This window comes from Scylla paramamosain, chromosome 29 (assembly GCF_035594125.1).
Source record: "Scylla paramamosain isolate STU-SP2022 chromosome 29, ASM3559412v1, whole genome shotgun sequence".
NCBI classification, from domain to species: domain Eukaryota; kingdom Metazoa; phylum Arthropoda; class Malacostraca; order Decapoda; family Portunidae; genus Scylla; species Scylla paramamosain.
Genome location: NC_087179.1, coordinates 18,661,041 through 18,680,495, shown reverse-complemented (window position 1 = coordinate 18,680,495; position 19,455 = coordinate 18,661,041). Strand labels below are relative to the sequence as shown.

The 19,455-nt window shown below is 39.9% G+C and overlaps 1 protein-coding gene and 1 long non-coding RNA gene across 2 annotated transcripts; one reads left to right on the top strand and one right to left on the bottom strand.

The window, feature by feature from the left end:
* Positions 1–308: 308 nt before the first annotated feature.
* Positions 309–11,082, bottom strand: LOC135115662 (ubiquitin carboxyl-terminal hydrolase 22-like). The gene is made up of 9 exons (XM_064032585.1): positions 11,022–11,082; positions 10,345–10,517; positions 9,230–9,421; positions 8,927–9,030; positions 7,493–7,635; positions 6,757–6,860; positions 5,654–5,805; positions 5,339–5,488; positions 309–4,840 (listed from the first exon to the last, which is right to left on the bottom strand). The coding sequence occupies exons 1-9, from the start codon at positions 11,080–11,082 to the stop codon at positions 4,798–4,800; spliced, it is 1,122 nt and encodes a 373-aa protein (XP_063888655.1). The 3' UTR covers positions 309–4,797.
* A 1,476-nt stretch (positions 11,083–12,558) lies between these two features.
* On the top strand, positions 12,559–17,927 carry LOC135115543 (uncharacterized). Its single transcript, XR_010276016.1, has 3 exons — positions 12,559–12,747; positions 16,374–17,011; positions 17,420–17,927. It is a non-coding gene; the product is annotated as an uncharacterized LOC135115543 (long non-coding RNA).
* Positions 17,928–19,455: the final 1,528 nt, after the last annotated feature.

Here is a 19,455-nt window from a genome sequence, read left to right as displayed (position 1 = left end):
GCCTTGGGCTGCCCCCTCCAGAGCGTCCATTTAAACTATTCCTCTGCCTTTACACATTTCCTACTGCCTCGCTCACACTGGTTTTGCACAACACTGGCACAGTCCATCACCCTGTACTCCCTCTCTCCCTCTGTATATTACCAGCACAATTTACCACACTCCCTATTGCCTCTCTCACATTGGTTTTGCATACCACAAGCACGGTATATCTCTCTCTCCCTACTGGTTCTCTCACACTGGTTTTGCATATCACTACCCCATCACTGTCTGTAGACAAAGGAATGCAAGTTAATAATAATTCTGCAGGACTGTGACTTAACTTTATTGAGACTGAGCCATGACATGAAGGCAGGGACCTGTACCCTGCCAAGTATCACAGATAGTGGCTGGTCATGTGGTATAGGTTAAGGCTACATACACTCCACAGCCACAGCACATACCAATTCACACACACACACACACTCTTCACACACTCAGACATACACAGGCTTGCACACACTCCTCCACACATCACTCAGCCAATCGTTACAAAACACAATGATTAATCACTAAACACAGTAGTATTTACAATTCATTCAAATTTAACACAATGATTTCACAACCAAAATAAATCTTTCAGTGGACATCAAAACTTTTGCATTCAAGAGCTCCTTCCAAACCACAGATAATGATATACTCAAAAAAAAAAAAAAAAAAAAAAAAAAAAAAAAAAAAAAAAACAAACTTCTACACAAATAAAAAAAACATTCACACTCATACTGAAGTGCACACGCATGCATGCACGCACGTGCGCACACACACACACACACCCTACACCACTACATTACCTCACTTTATTTTAAATAGCCTTACACACAGTCTGACACCCCCATGCATGCCACCACAGATTACGTCAAATCTACAGGATAGCTCACATCTTATCCTTGGATTAGTGTTGCAAACAGTGTTGTGCCCCAATGACATTCCCTTGCCAGCCTTATAAGAACAATCACACGAGTAAATCATACTTCTCAAAATGATATGTAACATTTTGGACACAGACAGATAAACGATCAGATCAGCTTTTGATACAGGAGAACGTAATGAAAGAATGTGATGAGCGTTGTTTTGTGACGAGGGAGTTGCATCTCCGTAGGTATTGTTTGTTCTACTCCAGACTTTAAACCTAACGTGTTTGCTTCTATGCAGGAAAGAGAATCGATCTACGAATACATAACCATAAAAAAAAAAAAAAAAAAAAAATGGCAGAACATCAGATCACTGTAAAGAAACAACCAAACTTCCAATGAAAGGTTCGACATTGAGGTCCTCAAGTGAAGCTGTGTATGTAGCTTATGCTGTAATGGTACAAACTGCAGTATTTGTGAAATGTGTAGAAAAATTACCTTTATACACAAAATCAGATGTATATCCATCTACATGTGTAGTAATTTTTAGGAACAGCATTTACAGCAAGCCAAAAATCATCATCCCTAAATATTTACTCATGGAACTTCACGAAAGAATACTTATAATACCCAACCATGAAATTAAATAGCCTTTCACCTTTTCACCAAACAATAGAAGACTTTTACAGATTAATTACGCCCCAACTCTCCTATGAACTACCGAACAGAAAATCATCCAGCCACATACAATGGTGCTGAACAAAAATGTATAGGAAATCTTTTATAAAACCTGTTTATGGCTTTTCCAAGTGTGCTCCAACTGCATCTAAGTATCCTCAATACTGTAACAGATTTTACAACATGGGAATGCTTATCAAACTTCACGCACACAGAAAAAAATAATACAATTCCTGTAGACTTGTGCGACCTCTTTACATTCTTGACATAATGAGAACAATATGCTGCAGTTTCAATACAGCAGCTCCATGGCTTAATAAAAGGATCAGAATAAGGAGAGTGAAGAGTTTCTATGCACTAGATCCCCATTATGTGAAAGGTGAGCTCCATGCAATGAGCACACGGTGTGAAGAATGTAATGCAAGTAATAAAACATAATGTATTTCCAAAACTAAATTCAACAACACATGAATGATTTTTTTTCAACGGTATTCTGATATATATTTTTATGATGGATTCAGGAAGAGGTGTAGACTAGATCATGTTAAGTTTTGTAGGTAAGAGATATTTTTTTACAAACAGGCACACCACAATTTTGTGTTTTGTTTCCTTATGAATAACCTCTATGAAAATAAACAAGAAGAGCTTTTTCTAACAAACATTTTTCATTGGTGTTTCGTTAGTATGACATACGGTGTGTCAAATTAAGTCTGGAAAAAAATATCTTCAAGATAAACCAAAATGGGTGTCCTTTTGCAAAAAAATAAATAAAATAAATAAATAAAAAAATAACACCATTCACACTGACCTACAAGAGTCTTAATTTTATTGCAAGGAATGAGTTAAGTTTAAAGAATAATAGGTTGAACTAACAGTGAATGTGTGATGCATGGAGACACACATAAGGGCAATCCAGTGCAGCAGTTACTTCTCCACACAGAGCAGTGATAATTTAATAACATACTCCCTACAACTTTTAGATTACACATATTACTACTGGTTATTACTTGAAGTCCCTTGCATATTTCCCCAAGCACTCACTCACTTGACCAGGTTCAGCAAGCAATCCAGTTTCCCAGGAGAGTTGAACCCACAGATGCTCACAAAGACCTAGAGATGAAGGAGCTTCCCAACCAAAGCCTAATTCTCAGGAAGATGATCCAGCAGATGAAAAGCATCACCCTGCCCAGGAGTGACAGACATGATTCTTATGACATGGTATTTGATTGGCTGTTAAATTACTTATGTTGTGTGAAAGAGCACCTAACATTCTGAAGTATGTCCTGTGCAAAAGGTATTAATTTGAATAAAAATAACTACCTACCCACAGGCTATTACAAAAGAGTACAAAAGCCTACTTACAGTCCTAGAGGATTGCACGCAATGATGCCGGCAGGTTTCCTAGCTTATTATACAGGACCCAGAACGTAAATGGATTGGCAGACTTTCCAGGCATCTGCTCACTGCACAATCAGTAACATATGCCACATACATATGCCTTTTTCTGCAGTCACTGTCAACAAAAATTATATAAATACCATACTTGACGACACTAACACACAAAATAGTTTCCCATACATGCGGACAGTATGTTGGCTGCGGCCTCGTGGAGGTGGGACAATGCTAGCAGCATCCTGTGCTAGACGTTAAACAAGAAGGCCATGCTAGAGCACCTTGTCCTTACTTGTGAGATATTCTGAAGGCCATATTCCAAGGCCATATTTGCTAAACCTTTTGTGCAACTGTAGTAAATGGAAAGATGCCAGGTACAAGGAGGGAGCAGCACTGTACTGCCTTCTTCAGCAATGCAGCCTCACAGACCAGTCAACACAAACACCAGTAATACCTTATTTCCTTTTCGTGAATGATGCAAAGTTGTACGCAAGATTGGAAGAAATACAGCAATGCAATATGGCCTCAATTTACACACTTTGGCTTTGAATACCTGAAGTTTTAAGTAGTCTTCCAGGAGAGCATCAAGAACACATGCCCAACATGGACGTCGTGAACAACATAAAGTTCCTTACAAAATGCCCATAATACTGTTAAATGTTTAAAGTAGTATTACTAGAGGCCAGTCTAAATTTTTTGTTAACTTACTTAGTATTTCCACTTGCAAAATAATGGAAAGGGCCTATCTATTAAGAGAATTTCTCCATATATATATATATAAAAAAAAACAATCACTGGTATTGCTACATTGCCCATGCAAAAGCAAACCTTCAAAAGACGAGTTTTTCCCTCAAGAATGAGAAACCTGAAAGTGAAAACCTTTACCTTAACACATCACTTGACCAAGCTAGACAGGAATACTAAATCCTGAACACCGTTACAGTAGTCTACCCCTTCCCCCATTATTCTGTCACCCTCCTAGAAGCTTTCCCGACAGTTTATGCCTTGACTGAGGTTATTTATTTAGCAGAGACGAACACCGACACCATGCATCCGGCAGGTTCGTCCCTAAGAAAGTAACCACATTGAAGTTCTCAGCTGAAACTCTGCTAGAGGCTCGATAATGACACTTGCAACATGAGATCTGTGCTCACCCCCCCCACTTAAGGTCTTCCTGATGCTTTGTATGCTGAAGATGAAACTATTACAGTGGATGTGATAAAAACCTTAGAAAATACCTGATGAACTCTTTCAGCAATGCTCCCCAAGCCTCTGAAGAATGTATACAATTGAGGACTAGAGCCATGTCACCATTTGTTTAGTCATGGAAGACAAGCCAAGACAATAATGATCCCTTTAATATGAAAATCCTGCAGCTAGAGGAAAGAACACCAACAACCTGAATGTTTGATAAAATGTGAGTCTTGGGGTCTGCAAGTACACTACAAACCACACACACATATACTAGTAGAGTAAATATCGTCCCGCTGCGTGACCTTCATGGCCAGCGGTTCTTGCCTGGAATGAGGAGAACCAGCTTCTTTCTTACAGTGGTTGTTTACGTGTACACAAATAGGGAATATCTTTCAAAACTCAAAAAAATAATGCTGTGTCAACCACATTCCCAAATCCATAACTTAAATAGCTTTAAAATTACATACAGGTAGGTGTTTGTATTACAGACTTGTAGAGGTGACGAGAGCTGCCCCTGTGCCAAGAGGAAGCTGCTCAGCCTCTATCCCTCGGCTAACCCCCCCCTCGTCAGACTTGTTCAGAGTCAGCTGAGATTATTGTGGAGGCTAGTAATGAAAAAAAGTTCCACTGCTCAACAGTGAAAGATTCAATCATACTCTAAAATTTGCTTATGGTAGAAAAGGAGGTACCTGAAAGCAGAACAAAAACAAATCAATTAGAAATCCATGTAACAACAATAGTCAAATATAACAAAGTAATATTCATCAATATTTATACGAAAACTTCAAATCCACATAGCACATTATTAAATCACCTTTATAAGCACAAATATTTCCTGGCTTAAACATTTTCCTTGCCATCTGTTGAATACACACCACACATTCACTTAAATACCAAGGAATGTCAAGAAAGCTAAACTATAATTTCAAATCTCATAGCAAACTACAAAGTTCCCTTTAACATGAATATTTCTTGACTTCAACACAGTTCTTCTCATCCAAATATACGCCACGCATTCACTTAAGGCAGCACAGAATGTCAAGAAAACCATACTATAGTTTCGAATCCAAATAGCCCTTTTTAAAGAATATTTCCTGGCTCAACTTCCTCCTCAGCTGCACCATGTACACACTGAGGATAGCAATAGGCCCTTAACTCCCCCCACCACTCCTGAAGGCCACACTTACCCCTCGCTCTGCAGGACGTCCTGAATGGTGGCGCGGGTGATCATGTGGTCATCACACTTGTACCACTGGTCTCGGTGCTGCCTCACATACGCTGTGTAGTGGCCGGCATCCAGGCTCCCCACGTGGTTCACCACCGCAAACAGGGAGTACCTGCACATTGATGGCAGTTAAGGACAGGTGTGACTATGACAAGATTCAAAGTACCACAGTACATAGTGACTCTGTACAAAGCTAAGTACATTTTCCTTCATCCCTCCCCTTCCCCATACACGAGTATAACCAATAACTTTCCATAACCTCTCTCCTTGTGCCCACCTGTTGTTGATGTCGGTGGGGTGCGTAGTGATGCCATTGTGGTTGTTGTTATTGTTGCGTCTGTTAGACATGAAGGGAGTCATGTCCAGGTGCTCAGGGAAGGAGATGAAAGTGGAGATCTTTTTATGTAACCGGTTGCTGTGCTCGAAGCGCTGCCATGGGAACAGTGCAAGGCCGTAATCAATGTGACAGTTTTTGTCTTTTAAATTTTAGCTAGTTTATCGTGTGTGTGTGTGTGTGTGTGTGTGTGTGTGTGTGTGTGTGTGTGTGTGTGTGTGTGTGTGTCCACATTTTATACAGTAAAACATCTAACATAGTATTTATTTTATGCAGTTTCATCTGTACATGGGAGTTTCATTTATATATATATATATATATATATATATATATATATATATATATATATATATATATATATATATATATATATATACACACACACACACACACACACACACACACCAAAGTGATCCCTGTAAACTAGTCATAATAACTCTCTAGCTTTCATTTCATGACTATTCTCAACATAGTATGAAATTAAACTGCATATTCAGTAATTTAATGGGAATTTAGGTCACTTTTCTTGCTTTTTTTGCAGTTTCTAATTTCATGCAAGTGACAATTTTACTGCAGCAGCACACTCTTTCCTAATGCTGAAAGTGAAGACTCTCATTATTCTTACATTTCTTGCATTTAGAAATCCAACACTTCACTGATGAGCTGCAATTCAAAACACAACAAAGCAAACACAAGTCACCACTACAGCCTGACCTAGCTTATATTTTGACTCAAGACACTTTGTTGATAAGCCTCTCCTGAAATACTGCAAACTGGGTGCCAAACAATATTACTTCACTGCTGATGGCATTTTAACAAGGCAATACATGACACACCAATGAAAACTGACCCATGATTCCGACTCCTGGCAATACCTGCAGCCGTTCTTTATGGATATATCTTTATTTGTTACCTAGAATTTCTACTCTGACCAAAAATTTAACTATCAATGAACTCTCCAGGAGTCGAGTCATTATAACTTTCAAAAACTCACGGCAAACTGCTTTAATTTTCATAACAGAGACAAAACAAACACACATAATTACCTTTAGATGAAAACTACAAACTATAGGAAGCTTTTTCATAGTGAGTTGCTTTGTAGACTCCTGGTAACTCTGACACCCATTACATTTTATTTTTGCACTGCTGCCTGTGAGGGAGAGGAAAAAAGAAGGGGATGAGGACTGAGAAAGTTGGCTTGATACCTAACTGCACAGCGTTATCTACCATTCTATCACTATATATGAAAGAAAAAAAAAAAAAAATGATATAGTCTAAAACATGAGGTAATGCAATCCAATATTAAGTACACTCTGTCTATCTATACATCAGATTCCAAAGCAGTAAATGCATCATCCCCTTGAAATTTAAACAAAAGACAGTGTAAATTAATATTAGGAACATTTTAATGCACAGAATACATCACCCCCTTGAGCTCTAAACAAGAGACAATTTAACCCAATAGAAGGTACACTCTTAGGCAGTAAATACATCACCCTCTGGAATTCTAAACATGAGGCAACACAATCCATTAATAGGTACATTCTAAAGCAGTAAACACAAGAATGCCTTGAATCTTAAACATGAGATGGTGTAACCCAGTACTAGGAACATTCTAATATAGAGAATAAATCAACCTTATGAATTTTAAACATGAGACAATGATACATTTTAATACAGAGAATAAATCACATCTTCAATATTCAGAATTAATTTAACACAATGTATATGCAACACAATACAACAGAATCAGTTGTGTTGATTCAATGATGCTCAACACACCTAAGTGTTCTGGTCGTGTGAACCTCTCTAGACAATCTGCCAGTGAGGTGGGAACAGTTTTGTCCGCCTTGCTGGTGCCATATGGACATGGGCCCAGGTCCAGGGAAATGTCCCAGAAAGGGTCTATGGTAGTGGACACACCACTGCAAATGTAAAGTCAAAATTATTACATATGCTACATTAGTAACATCTATCTATCTATCTATCTCTATACCAGGCTGGCAATCCCACATGGGGTGGCCCAGACAAGGCACCAAATACACACACACACACACACACACACACACACACACACACACACACACACACACACACACACACTTAGCCCCACTGGCTCCCAGTGGACAGGGACAGCCTCATAAGCCACTGTACTACACTCCTGGAAGCCAAGCAACTAAACAATTAAAACAAGTAATAAATAAAACAGTGCACTGAAACATAGGTAAGGGCCTTCCATCAATGTGAGGATATATAACATTCCAGAGGCTCTTAGCACTTCATATTCTCTAACAGGAGTGACTGCCAGCATGGTCAGTTGCTTCAGTGCAGCAGGGTGCTGGCAGACACTGTGATGGCCATAGTTAGGAAGGAGGTTAAGTCAGTTATCATGCCATGCTGACTTATGATTTGATTCCTCTCAATGACTTGCCAAGTTTAGTTGCATCTTTCAAGTTAACTTCTGAGCACTGGATTACTTAAGTTCTTTTCTTGTTAATCAATGAAAATTATAATAAATATGTGGAGTGTACAAAGCAGCTCTCGTAGTGAAAATGACATACAACACATCCTACTTGGGTTTAAACAGCAGCCAAGTGCCAAATGCCCATAAGAGCTGCCAGATTTCTGGCTTTCTTAAATTATTTAATATCTGCACTGTCAATCTGTCACTTTAACAACTTTTGTTAACTTCATGAAAACTTTCAGCTTAAAGACCACTGAACTTATCATCTGCTAAACCTGAAAAAACTACAGCAGTAACCTTCTCCACTTCTGGTTATGACTTGTTCTTGGGAATGGTTAGGTTAGATTCGGCTAGGGTAGGGAATGGATGCCTCATATTGGGGTTTCATTACAACCTGACAGTTTTTAAGACACTCCTTGTAATATTAGACAGTTTTTGGAGACTATTTTCTTTTAGGATTGCCATCTTCAGCGCATCTTTCATTTCACCATCTTTTTGTTGCCCTTGGCCAGAAACCATCTAATAAAAAAGCTGAAGGTTTCAAGACACTTCTAATAATTTTTGTATTCTTTTTAGACAATTTTCTTTTGAGACAGACACCTTCAGCATGCCTTTCCTTTTGACATCTTTTTGTTGCCCTGGGCCAGAATCACTCTTGCAAATAAATAAATAAATAAATAAATAAAGCTTTGAATAAGAAGCATCCATCCACACTGGCTCCTCTGTGCCATGAAGAGCCACAATGCACTTACTTGCACGCCTGACACGCAACATCTGACTGCAGCCCGCCAGTGAAAATTTGGTCTATGATACAGGAACATGTGTGCGTAGAGTCTCCATTGGAGGGAGGGTTGCCCTGGAAGTGGGGAAGAAAAAAGGGTATCTGTAGTAAAATTCATTAACCTGACATTTGCTATGACAACTTACCATCTAAATAACAAATCCATCATGACCTATGTTGCAGGTATTGGAAAGAGGGATGAATTGTGGCAAAACACTTATACACGATTATCATAATATTGCAAATGCAAGTGTAAGTAGACATGCATACATACATGAACACTCAAGTAAAATTCTCTTGGAGTTGAGAGCGTTGGTACCTGGCAGTGGCGGTGCAGAACATCGAGGGCTGCTATGAAGAACTCATGGGCATCCTGCTGCTCGTAGCCCGCCAAATGTCTGGCATGGGTCCAGATGAGGTGCAGGAGCTTGTGGAGAATCAGCGGCGCCTTGTTGCCGCTGTAGAACTGTAGAGGGGGTTCACACATTAGTTTCTTTTATGTAAGACAGGTACTGGCCAAGGGCAACAAAAATTTATATAAAAAAAGGCCCACTGAGATGCCAGTCCCCAAACTAATGGTAATGCTTAGTGGTCATCAATTTTCTTCTTTGCATTTTCTCTACTTTTTAGACTTGTGTATTTTGCCTGGTCCTTTGTTAAATACTGCATCACAAGTATAGGAAAGTGCACCACACACATCAGTTTGTAGGGTGGTTGGCTGTATAAAGTAACAATTCCTATTCTTCAAGGAATAAAGCTTACCTAGCATTGCTATACCAGACAGCTCCCCTCAATAATGCACTTAATGTCCCCTTCAATGATGCACCAACACAATCACATGAATCAAGCTAATGATGCAAAACATATCCTCAAGTATGATGTATTATTATTATGTTCTTTCAGGCATTCTAATGTGCTTTTCACACCTTACTGTAAAACTGGCATTACAATAATCAAACTGCATTGAGCAGACACAGACAGACTTACTCTGATGAGTCTCTGGTGCAGGGCTGTAGCAGAACAAGGTGAATACTCTGACATTTGTTAAACTAAACCTACATAACTTTTTTGAAAGATGAGAAAAATACAAAAAAATATGAAACACAGAAGAATTAAATAAATGTCACTTTCAGTGAGCTGACAAGCTTAATGAAGCTGAATTAATCCAATATCAATACAATATTAACAAAGTCATAAAAGTTTCTGCAATAACATGGATATATGGGCATAACACAAACTGAAAATGCACTAACAATTATTATGTTATTCAATATCACAAACTGAAAATGCACTAACAATTATTATGTTATTCAATATCACAGACTGAAAATGCACTAACAATTATTATGTTATTCAATCTTTTCTTTCTTTTCCCAGTTTGTTCCTCACCTCCTGAAACAGCCTCGAGATCTCACAGACGAGGCAGCGCGTGGAGTCATTGTTGAACTGACACACGTGTTTGTCTGAGAGGAAGTAGTCTCTCAGGAGAGGTGTGTGGGTGAGTGCCTGGATGATACAACTCATGAAGCACGTGTTACCCAGGTTGATGAGCCCACGAAGGCCTGCCGAGAGTACAGTGAGTAAAACATCTGTGTCACGTGCCAGTTGCTACATGGTGTTTGCTGTGATGCCTTATTTGTATTTTTGTAGCTTGAAAAAAATAAATAAATAAATAAATGCACAAAAAATCTTGTCTTCAGACACTAAGTAATTAGGTATCTGAATAATGCATCAACAAACTGACTAGTGACTCAACACACTGTCCAATGAATGCCAAATTTTACATGTACTCTCTTCTTCACCTCAGATCCACACTTCTTGCCACATCTTACACTTTGCAATTATTTCTTTTATTTTATACTTTCCCATTTTCTCCCCTCCCCGTCCTCCACGACACCTCACATCACACACCCAGGGTTACCATCACACACACACACACACACACAAATCATAGAGAACCACAAGGAAACGCCCAGGAAAACCCTCATGTCGTAACTTCACCCTGACCTGTTTCCCCATCTTCCCCACCTTTCCTCTCAGCCTCTTTTATCAAAACTCGAATATACTCACTTCGCTCTTGTCCCTGTCGACCTCCAGCTGGCCCAGGGTAGTCTCGACGTTCCCCATGGCCCACGGCTTTCCCAGGTCACGTGGGGCTACGGATAAGGTAGATAATAGGGTAAATATAGCAAGCCACTGGCCACGTCCCCTTCCGTGAGTCTTGTTTACATCGCCTCGATCCGCTTTTGCTCCGCCCCACGCCGTTCCTGCCCCGCATTGTGTAGTGTCCACGAGACTGTCCCTTTCGTTATTGTTGCCGTGTAGGGCCACAGTGCCTCAAACCCTACCTCCCATGTCATCACCTCTGCCAGGCGATACCTAATAAGCACATTCCAACTTGAAAGACATAACTACAAGTCATACTGATTGCTAATTACACACACACACACACACACACACACACACACACACACACACACACAGAATTACAATTAGACGGTAACGTAAAACAATCACTCCATGGTCAGCCAACTTTCACACATACATACGGACACCCTCATGATCACAGGGCTTCAGCAGAATCCGGCTAGGCTACTCTTAGGAGTGGCGCTCGGCCTCACCGTCTCAGTTCTTGAGGGCAAACGCTTGAACACTGTAATATATATTTATAACCGAGAGACTGTCTGTGTCAATGAGCATATACAACTGGAACAAAGCTACGAGATGTGAATTGTTTTATTTGATCTCCTTATAAGTCAACCGCCGCCCTTCAGCCGGCAAGTTAATCCACCAATAATTGGTCGCAAGAGATGGAAGGCTTAGTGGAAAGAAAGACACATACTACCTCCATCACTACGTAGCTCGAGTTTACTCATACGTACTAACATGTATATATTCATATGAGGCTGCATTAAAAAATTTAAACTATCGTCAACCAATAAAATCAATAAAATTCAGCATACAATGATTTAATACAGGCTTAGTCCTCAGTATGATCCATCAGTTCAGCGCACAGGTATAGAAATGCATTGGTCTCTCTCTCTCTCTCTCTCTCTCTCTCTCAGTAGCTGCAATGGTCTTCAAGGGTGTTTTTACTGTTCTAATGACAGATTAACATAATTTCTACATTATTAACAGGAGAAACACGTTTTTAAAAGGCTGTAATTGAAGTGACACGGGTTTTAGGGGTCATTTACAGTTCTAGTGACAGATCTACAACATTTCTGCATTATTAACAGGAGAAACACCCTTGAAAACCTTGATAATCCTCATTATGGCTCTGAGAAACAGTCGTGAGGAGAGAGAGAGAGAGAGAGAGAGAGAGTGTAGGAGCATTTTAGTTAAGCATAGGCTCAACAGCTGTGCTGGTTCGTGTTTCCTGCGGTGACAAGGTGCAGCAGTGACTGAAGTTTTCGTTCATAATTACGTAGCTGGCGTTGAGTAGGTAAAGGGGAGTGAGGATATATATATATATATATATATATATATATATATATATATATATATATATATATATATATATATATATATATATATATATATATATATATATATATATATATACATTATTTGAATTATTATTTGATAACATGCCAACGTGTGTGTGTGCGATGAGGAACAGTGACAGATGGCGCTGTAGAGATTGGGCGGACAGCGGGCAATGTTTTGGTCAGCACTGTTCAGTCTTGTCCCACACGTTCTATTAACTAGTGTTTCCGTATTCCTGGTAACTTTTCCCTGCACCGAGCACCGCCAAGCATCACCAGAGAGGCACGAGTAAGAGTACGTAAGGTGAGTCCAGCAGTGCCAGCCTCACCTATCAGCCTTACTGCCTTCACTACAACACCCTCCTCCTAACTGTAGTGTCTTGTATTTGTTTATTTTGTTTTGTTATTCGTTATTTAGGTATTTTTTGGGGTTACTAATTTATTTTTAGGTTTTGTTTACATCCGAGCCTGGAAACAGTTGGAAATTTAGTAAAAAATTAAAGGTTCGTCAATATGTAAACAAACCATCAGCTGAGGTAAAGGCGGGGTGTCATTCTTTTCAGCCATTATTTGCTTCATATCTTATTTATTTTACGTCAAACATGTCACAAGATAGAGGTACAAGTCTAACATTCTTGTCCGCTACTCAAATATATTCGCCATTACCGGGTTTTGGTGTCATGAAGGTAACATGGCGGCCGGCTCCTCCACTGAGGTCGCCGCCGAGGGCCGCCATGATGGACTCCTGCCTGTTCCAGCCTGCTGGTTCCAATATTTTTTTCAATTTTTCTGAATGACTTTATTTGGCTTCTATAGTAAGTTTTTATGGTTTCTAAAAATATTTCGTTGCTTTTGAAGTGTTTTTCTTGCTTCAGTTAAGTAAAGGTGCTGGATTTTTTTTTTTTTTTTTTAGTAGATAAGGGGCTGTTTCTACGGTTATTTTTTCCCAGGGCGATTCTTGGCTTTTTTATTTGAGGTTTTAATGAAGATTTTATTGCTTTAAAAAATCGTTTATGATATTTAGAGTGTTTTGACCTGCTGTTGAGTTTAGTGTGTGGACTTTGAATAGGCTTATAGTCCCGTTAAAAGTGGTTATTTGGTCAATTTTGGTTATATTTATTTCTCTATTTCAGCTTGTAACTAACTTTGCAATGCTTTAAAAAATATTTCAGATTTTTTCAAGTATTTTATTACCGGTATAAAGTGAAATGGGTAGACTTTTCAGTGTTTTTAATGGTGTCAAAGTTCCAACACTTTTTCCATATTTCATATTAATATTTCTTTACAACTACTCAGGCTGGAGATGTTTTGATATTGTGAATATTAATTTAAGTAATTATCAAGTCAAAATATATAAGGCATTCGAGCCTAGCTTCATTTTTTCTAGGGGTCAATTTTAAAATGAAATACGTTACGTACGTAAGCTGGCTGGCTGGCGGCAGTTCGCCTGTGACGTCATCAACGACCCAGGACCCTCTCGGTTCCAGTGTCTCCTCGTCAATATTTACCGTAATTTCCAGTGTTTTCCAGCTGTTTCCAAACCCAGGTGTGTAGGTAGTAGGAGTAGAAGGAGAAAAATGAAAGAAATGGAGGAGGAGGAGAAAGAAATAAGGAGAAATAGAGGACAAGGCATAACAGGTAAGTACCAAGAAGACTTTAACTTAGTTTTTCTCCCTGCCCTGCCTTTCTCTGTAACATTTCGTGTATTTTAGGTGTTTTAAGTGTGTTTTGGGTGTATTTAGATATGTTGTGGGGTGTTGTGAGTGTTTTGTAGTTGTTTAGGTGTGTTTTGTATGTATGCTTCCAGTTATATGTGTGTTTTGGGTGAATTTAGGGTGTTTTAAGTGTGGATTAGGATGCTTTTAGATGTGTTTTACGTGTTTTTAGTCTTGTAGGGTGTTCTGAGTATATTGTGGAGTGTTTTGGGCGTGTTTGGGGATATATTGAGGTGTTGTGAGTTTGTTACGGGTTTATTTGGGGTGATTTAAGTGTTTTGGGTAAGTTTGGGTGTGTGTGGGGTCATTTGGGTGTATTTGAATGTGCGTGGCATGTATTGGGTGCGTTTTGGTGTGTTTTGGGTGTATTCTGAGGTGTTGTGGGGTGTTTTTGGTGTGTTTGAATGAGTTTTCGGGTGTTTTGGGTGTGCTATGGATGTTTTGAGTGTCCTTGGGTGAGTTTTGTGGGTTTTTTTGGGGTGTTCAGAGTGTTTTGAGTGTGTTTTTGGATGTGTTGAGTGCGTGTGGGTGAGTTTTATAGGTATTCTTGAGTATCATGTGGTGTTTTGAGTGTGTTTTGGATGTTTTTAGCGTGTTTTGGTCGTGTCGGGTGAGTTTTGTGGGATGTAAGGTATGGAAAAATGAAGGAATAGATGTTTTAGATCATTTGTTAATAGGCATCACCATTGGGAAGACAAGGAAATGTACAGGAGTTAGGAAGGAAGTGTGGAAAAAGAAGAGAGACCTAAAAAATGCAGACTGGGTGAAATACTGTAGAGAAATGTAAGAAATTATGCCGGGAAAGAGAGAGGAGGTAGGAAAGACAGTAAGTGAATGAGAACGTGACATCAAACAAAACATAAGGTGCCAGGCAAAGAAATCTGTAGGTGTAAAGAAGATTAAGATTGAGAAAACCAAACTGAGAGGATGGTGGGATGAGGAGATAGCTAAGGCACCTAACTGAGAGGATGGTGGGATGAGGAGGTAGCTGAGGCATTAGGCGACAGGAAAAAGAGAAAATAGGAAACAAAGGAACCTAGCTAGACTGACAGAGACCTGGAGGAAGGTATGAAGCAGAATGGACACAGGCTTGGAATAGGTATATAGATGCGAAGAAAGCATCTCAGGCAATCATTAGAAGTAAGATTGAGAAATGGGAGGGAGAGCAGGCAAGGAATCTCAACAACATGCCACAGACAGAAAGAGAAAAGGAGGCATGGAGACGATTAAGGAGGAATTTGGGTAGGCCGGTAACACTCCAGGGGGTGAAGCTGAAGATGAATGGCAGGAAGGCAAGCAGCGAGGAGGAAGTGGTGCCCATAGTGGAGGGGTATTGGTGCAGGATTACGTGGCAGGAGGAGGAGGAGGAAGAAGAGGAAACAGGGTGTCCATTTACAGTAGTAAATCTACGGTGATGGAAGATGTTAACATTGAGGAGCAAGACAGCTTTAGTGGTGAGAGCCATCAAAACAGGGAAAGCAAGTGGGACAGATGGCATCATAGGTGAGTTCACAAAGTATGGTGGGGAAACATTAAGACAGGCACTAACTGGGCTGTTCAGGAAAATATCAGAGATAGAAGAGGTGCCTCAAGATTGGAACAGGAGCAGAATTAGGAGCAAGATTGGAGCAGGAGCAGAATAGGAGGTGAAAAATTGATAAAAATAAATGAAGGAAAAGTCAGGAAGATGACAGGAATGATAATGAATGCAGGGAGTAGAATAGTCAACAAGTATGAGGTTGGCAGAAGTTTATGGAAGGGAACGGCAGTTCCTTACTGATTGTGTCGGTCTGAAATCACCTACTACCAGGAGGGAGACTTGACAAGATTAGAGAAGACCCTGAATATAGTAGGTAGGTTGGGGTTAGGTGTTCCACCCAGCACAGCAGTGGAAGCTGTCAGAGGAGAGATGGGCTGGAGCACCTTCAGAGAGGGAATAATTAAAAGGAAGGTGAGCTTTCTGAAGAAGATGGAAGGATTTGATGAGGATAGGTGGTTGAAACAGGTAGTGAGGGAAAACTCTATTAGATCTTCATGGAGTAGAGAAATGGATAGGTGGAAAAGGAGGGAAAATCTTGATGAGGGCTGGAGGAGGATAGGACAGAGAGGATAGTAAGGGTGATGAAAGAGTTCCTAGTACAGGCGTGGAGGAAACGTAACATGTTACATATGAAGTTTTGTTCCCTGTGCTGTGCTCACCACTCTCCTTCTACAGGTATTGGACGGACCAGAGCATGACACTGAAGGGAAGGAGGACCTAGCAAGCAATAAAAAGCAGAAGACATCACAAGAAGAATAATAATATCAGGGTGTTTTGAGTTTTAGATGTTTTTAGTGTGATTTGCATGTGTTTGGGTGAGTTTTGTGGGTATTTTGAGGTGATGCTGGGTGTTTTGAATGTTTTTTGATGAATAAAATATGTTTTGGGTGTGTTTGGGTGAGTTTTGTGGTATATTTGGGTGTTGTGAGGTGTTTTAGGTGTGACTGGATGAGCTTTCTTATATTTAGGGGTGTTCTGAGTGTGTTTTGAATGTGTGGGTGAGTTTTGTTGTATTTAAGGATGTTTTGAGTGTGTTTTGGGGTGTTTTAAGTGCAGTTTGGATGTGTTTGGGTGAGTTTTGCTGTATTTGAGGATATTTTGAGTCCAGTTTGGGTGTGTTTGGATGAGCTTTGTGAGTGTCTTCGGGTGTTTTGAGTGTGTTTTAGTGTATTTTGACCACACAGCTCCCCAATTACCCAAATAATGTAACTTAAACACTACAACCTCACCAGATCTTACCGTAACATATACAGGATAACCTTATCAAGTCTATTATACCCACAAGGACTTGCCACACTCCAGACACTGTGCAGGTACCTGTGAACAAGTCTTCCTGCCTCCTTTCCCACTCACCACTCTAATCCCTAATGTAACTCTCTCTCTCTCTCTCTCTCTCTCTCTCTCTCTCTCTCTCTCTCTCTCTCTCTCTCTCTCTCTCTCTCTCTCTCTCTCTCTCTCTCTCTCTCTCTCCGACAACAATGACGATCCAAAACAAACATAACCAGACCTAGTTTAGTCCAATTACTACTACTAAAACTACTACTACTACTACTACTACTACTACTACTACTACTCCTTTCCTTCTCCTCTGCCAAATGATCTTTAGATGTCTGATATAGATAACGATATTTTAGATTTTTTTATTTTTATTTTTTTTTAAGATACAATACGGATTTTCCCTTAGACAAGCATCACTCCTAACATGTCCTTTTCTCTCCCAGACATCCCACAAGACCTCTTCATTGACACTCAAGTCCAACAACTTCCTTGCCTCTGCACTGACCAGTATCTTTGCCAACACTGAGGACAGCACCGCCCGCCTGCCGCCTCCCTTGGTCCTCAAGGCTCGTCGCTTCAAGGACCATCTCTCTGCCAAGGTCGAGTGGGATCTGACACTTGGAGACGAGGGGGAGTACACGCCGTTGGTGGTCGACGTGACAAAGTGTGGGAGGTGTTTGGGAGTGTGTTAGGAGGAAGGGGATGGTGTTCTAGAAAGGGGAATGTTTGTTTGTTTATTTGTTTGTGTGTGTGTGTGTGTGTGTGTGTGTGTGTGATTTTTTTTTTATTTTTTCTCCTCATATTTTTTTCTTGCTCTTCTTTCTTCTTCCCATTCTTTGTGTGTGTGTGTGTGTGTGTGTGTGTGTGTGTGTTTTGTAAAGAGAGAGGGATATGAGATGCTATTGTCCATCTTCAAATATATCAGCTTGAAGAAAGTCCTGTGGAACATGATCTGTGTTTAATTCGTTTTGGACGTTATCCTTCCTTGGTGCAATTGGTGCATCTGACTAGAGTTTTTATATTTGGTAGGGGAACATATCAATTTTTACAGCTTGAGAGTGCTTTCTTTACTATTACCCCAGAAGATGCAAATGGAAATTCCAAAGCTGACTGTTTAATGAAAGCTCATGTTGATGCTTTGAGTTCAACACCAGGATCCCCAGGATGTATGTGTTGGTGGTGTCCACTTTTGAAGTTCATTGTTCCTATTTTATTTTCACTTAGACACTTAGACAGGTATACAACTGGTGAGGCAAAGGATGCCATTAAAATGTTAATGCACTTTAACTCTGATGCTGACTATGTGCAAGCAAAGAAAATTCTTAGGGATAGATTTGGAAACAAAAGCATCATAGCTGATGCTTACACAAAAAAGTTAATGAATTGGCTACCAATCTCTCCACATAATGGTCCATCATTAACAGCATTCTCAGATTTTTTGAAGTGCTGTTTAGCTGCAATAAAAAACACTTCTCATTTGTCATTTTTCTGATTGGTTTAAAGCAAAGAGGGCAGTTGCTGTATGCCTCAAGCTTCTGAACAGCTTCAGAGGAAAAGGTGATGGCACTACTAAAGTAAAGGGAAACACATATAAGCCAGTAAATGTAGCACAAGTGTCAGAAGCTGAAAATGTAATTATAAAACAACTGCAAGCAAAGGCATTCCAAAAGGAGATAAATGTACTGAAATCATCTTCTAACCATAATTCTTTAAAGGAGACAATGGCAAGGGAACAAAAGTGATAGACAAGACCAGTTCCCTCTATAAGTTAGATCCCTTCATTGACAAAAATGGTATCATGAGAGTTGGAGGAAGATTGAGGCTTTCTAATCTGACAGATGAATCCAAACATCCAGTCATCCTCCCCAAAACATCACACATAACCCAGCAGATAATATGCCACCATCACAAAAGGACAAATCATCAAGGCAGGGGCATAACTTTAAATGAAATCAGGTCATGTGGATACTGGATAGTAGGAGGATCATCCCTAGTATCAAGGCACATTTCAAAGTGCATTATCTGTCGTAAAGTTAGAAGTACAACACAGGGACAGAAGATGGCAGACCTGCCTATTGACAGACTAGAACCATCACCTCCTTTTACATACTCAGCAGTAGATTTCTTTGGCCCTTTCTATGTCAAAGAGGGGCGTAAAGAGCTTAAAAGATATGGAGTGCTCTTTACTTGCATGGCATGTAGAGCTGTGCACATAGAGACAGCCAACAGCATGGATACAAGTTCCTTCCTAAGTGCATACCGTCGCTTTGTAGGAAGAAGAGGGCCCGTAAGACAGTTGAGATGTGACCAAGGAACTAACTTTGTAGGAGCCAAATCAGAGTATGAGAAATGCTTGAAAGAATTAAATAACAATAAAGTCAGACAAGAACTCATGAAGGATCAGTGTGACTGGATTGTTTTTAACATGAAAGTACCCAATTCCAGTCACATGGGAGGTGTTTGGGAGAGACAGATACGC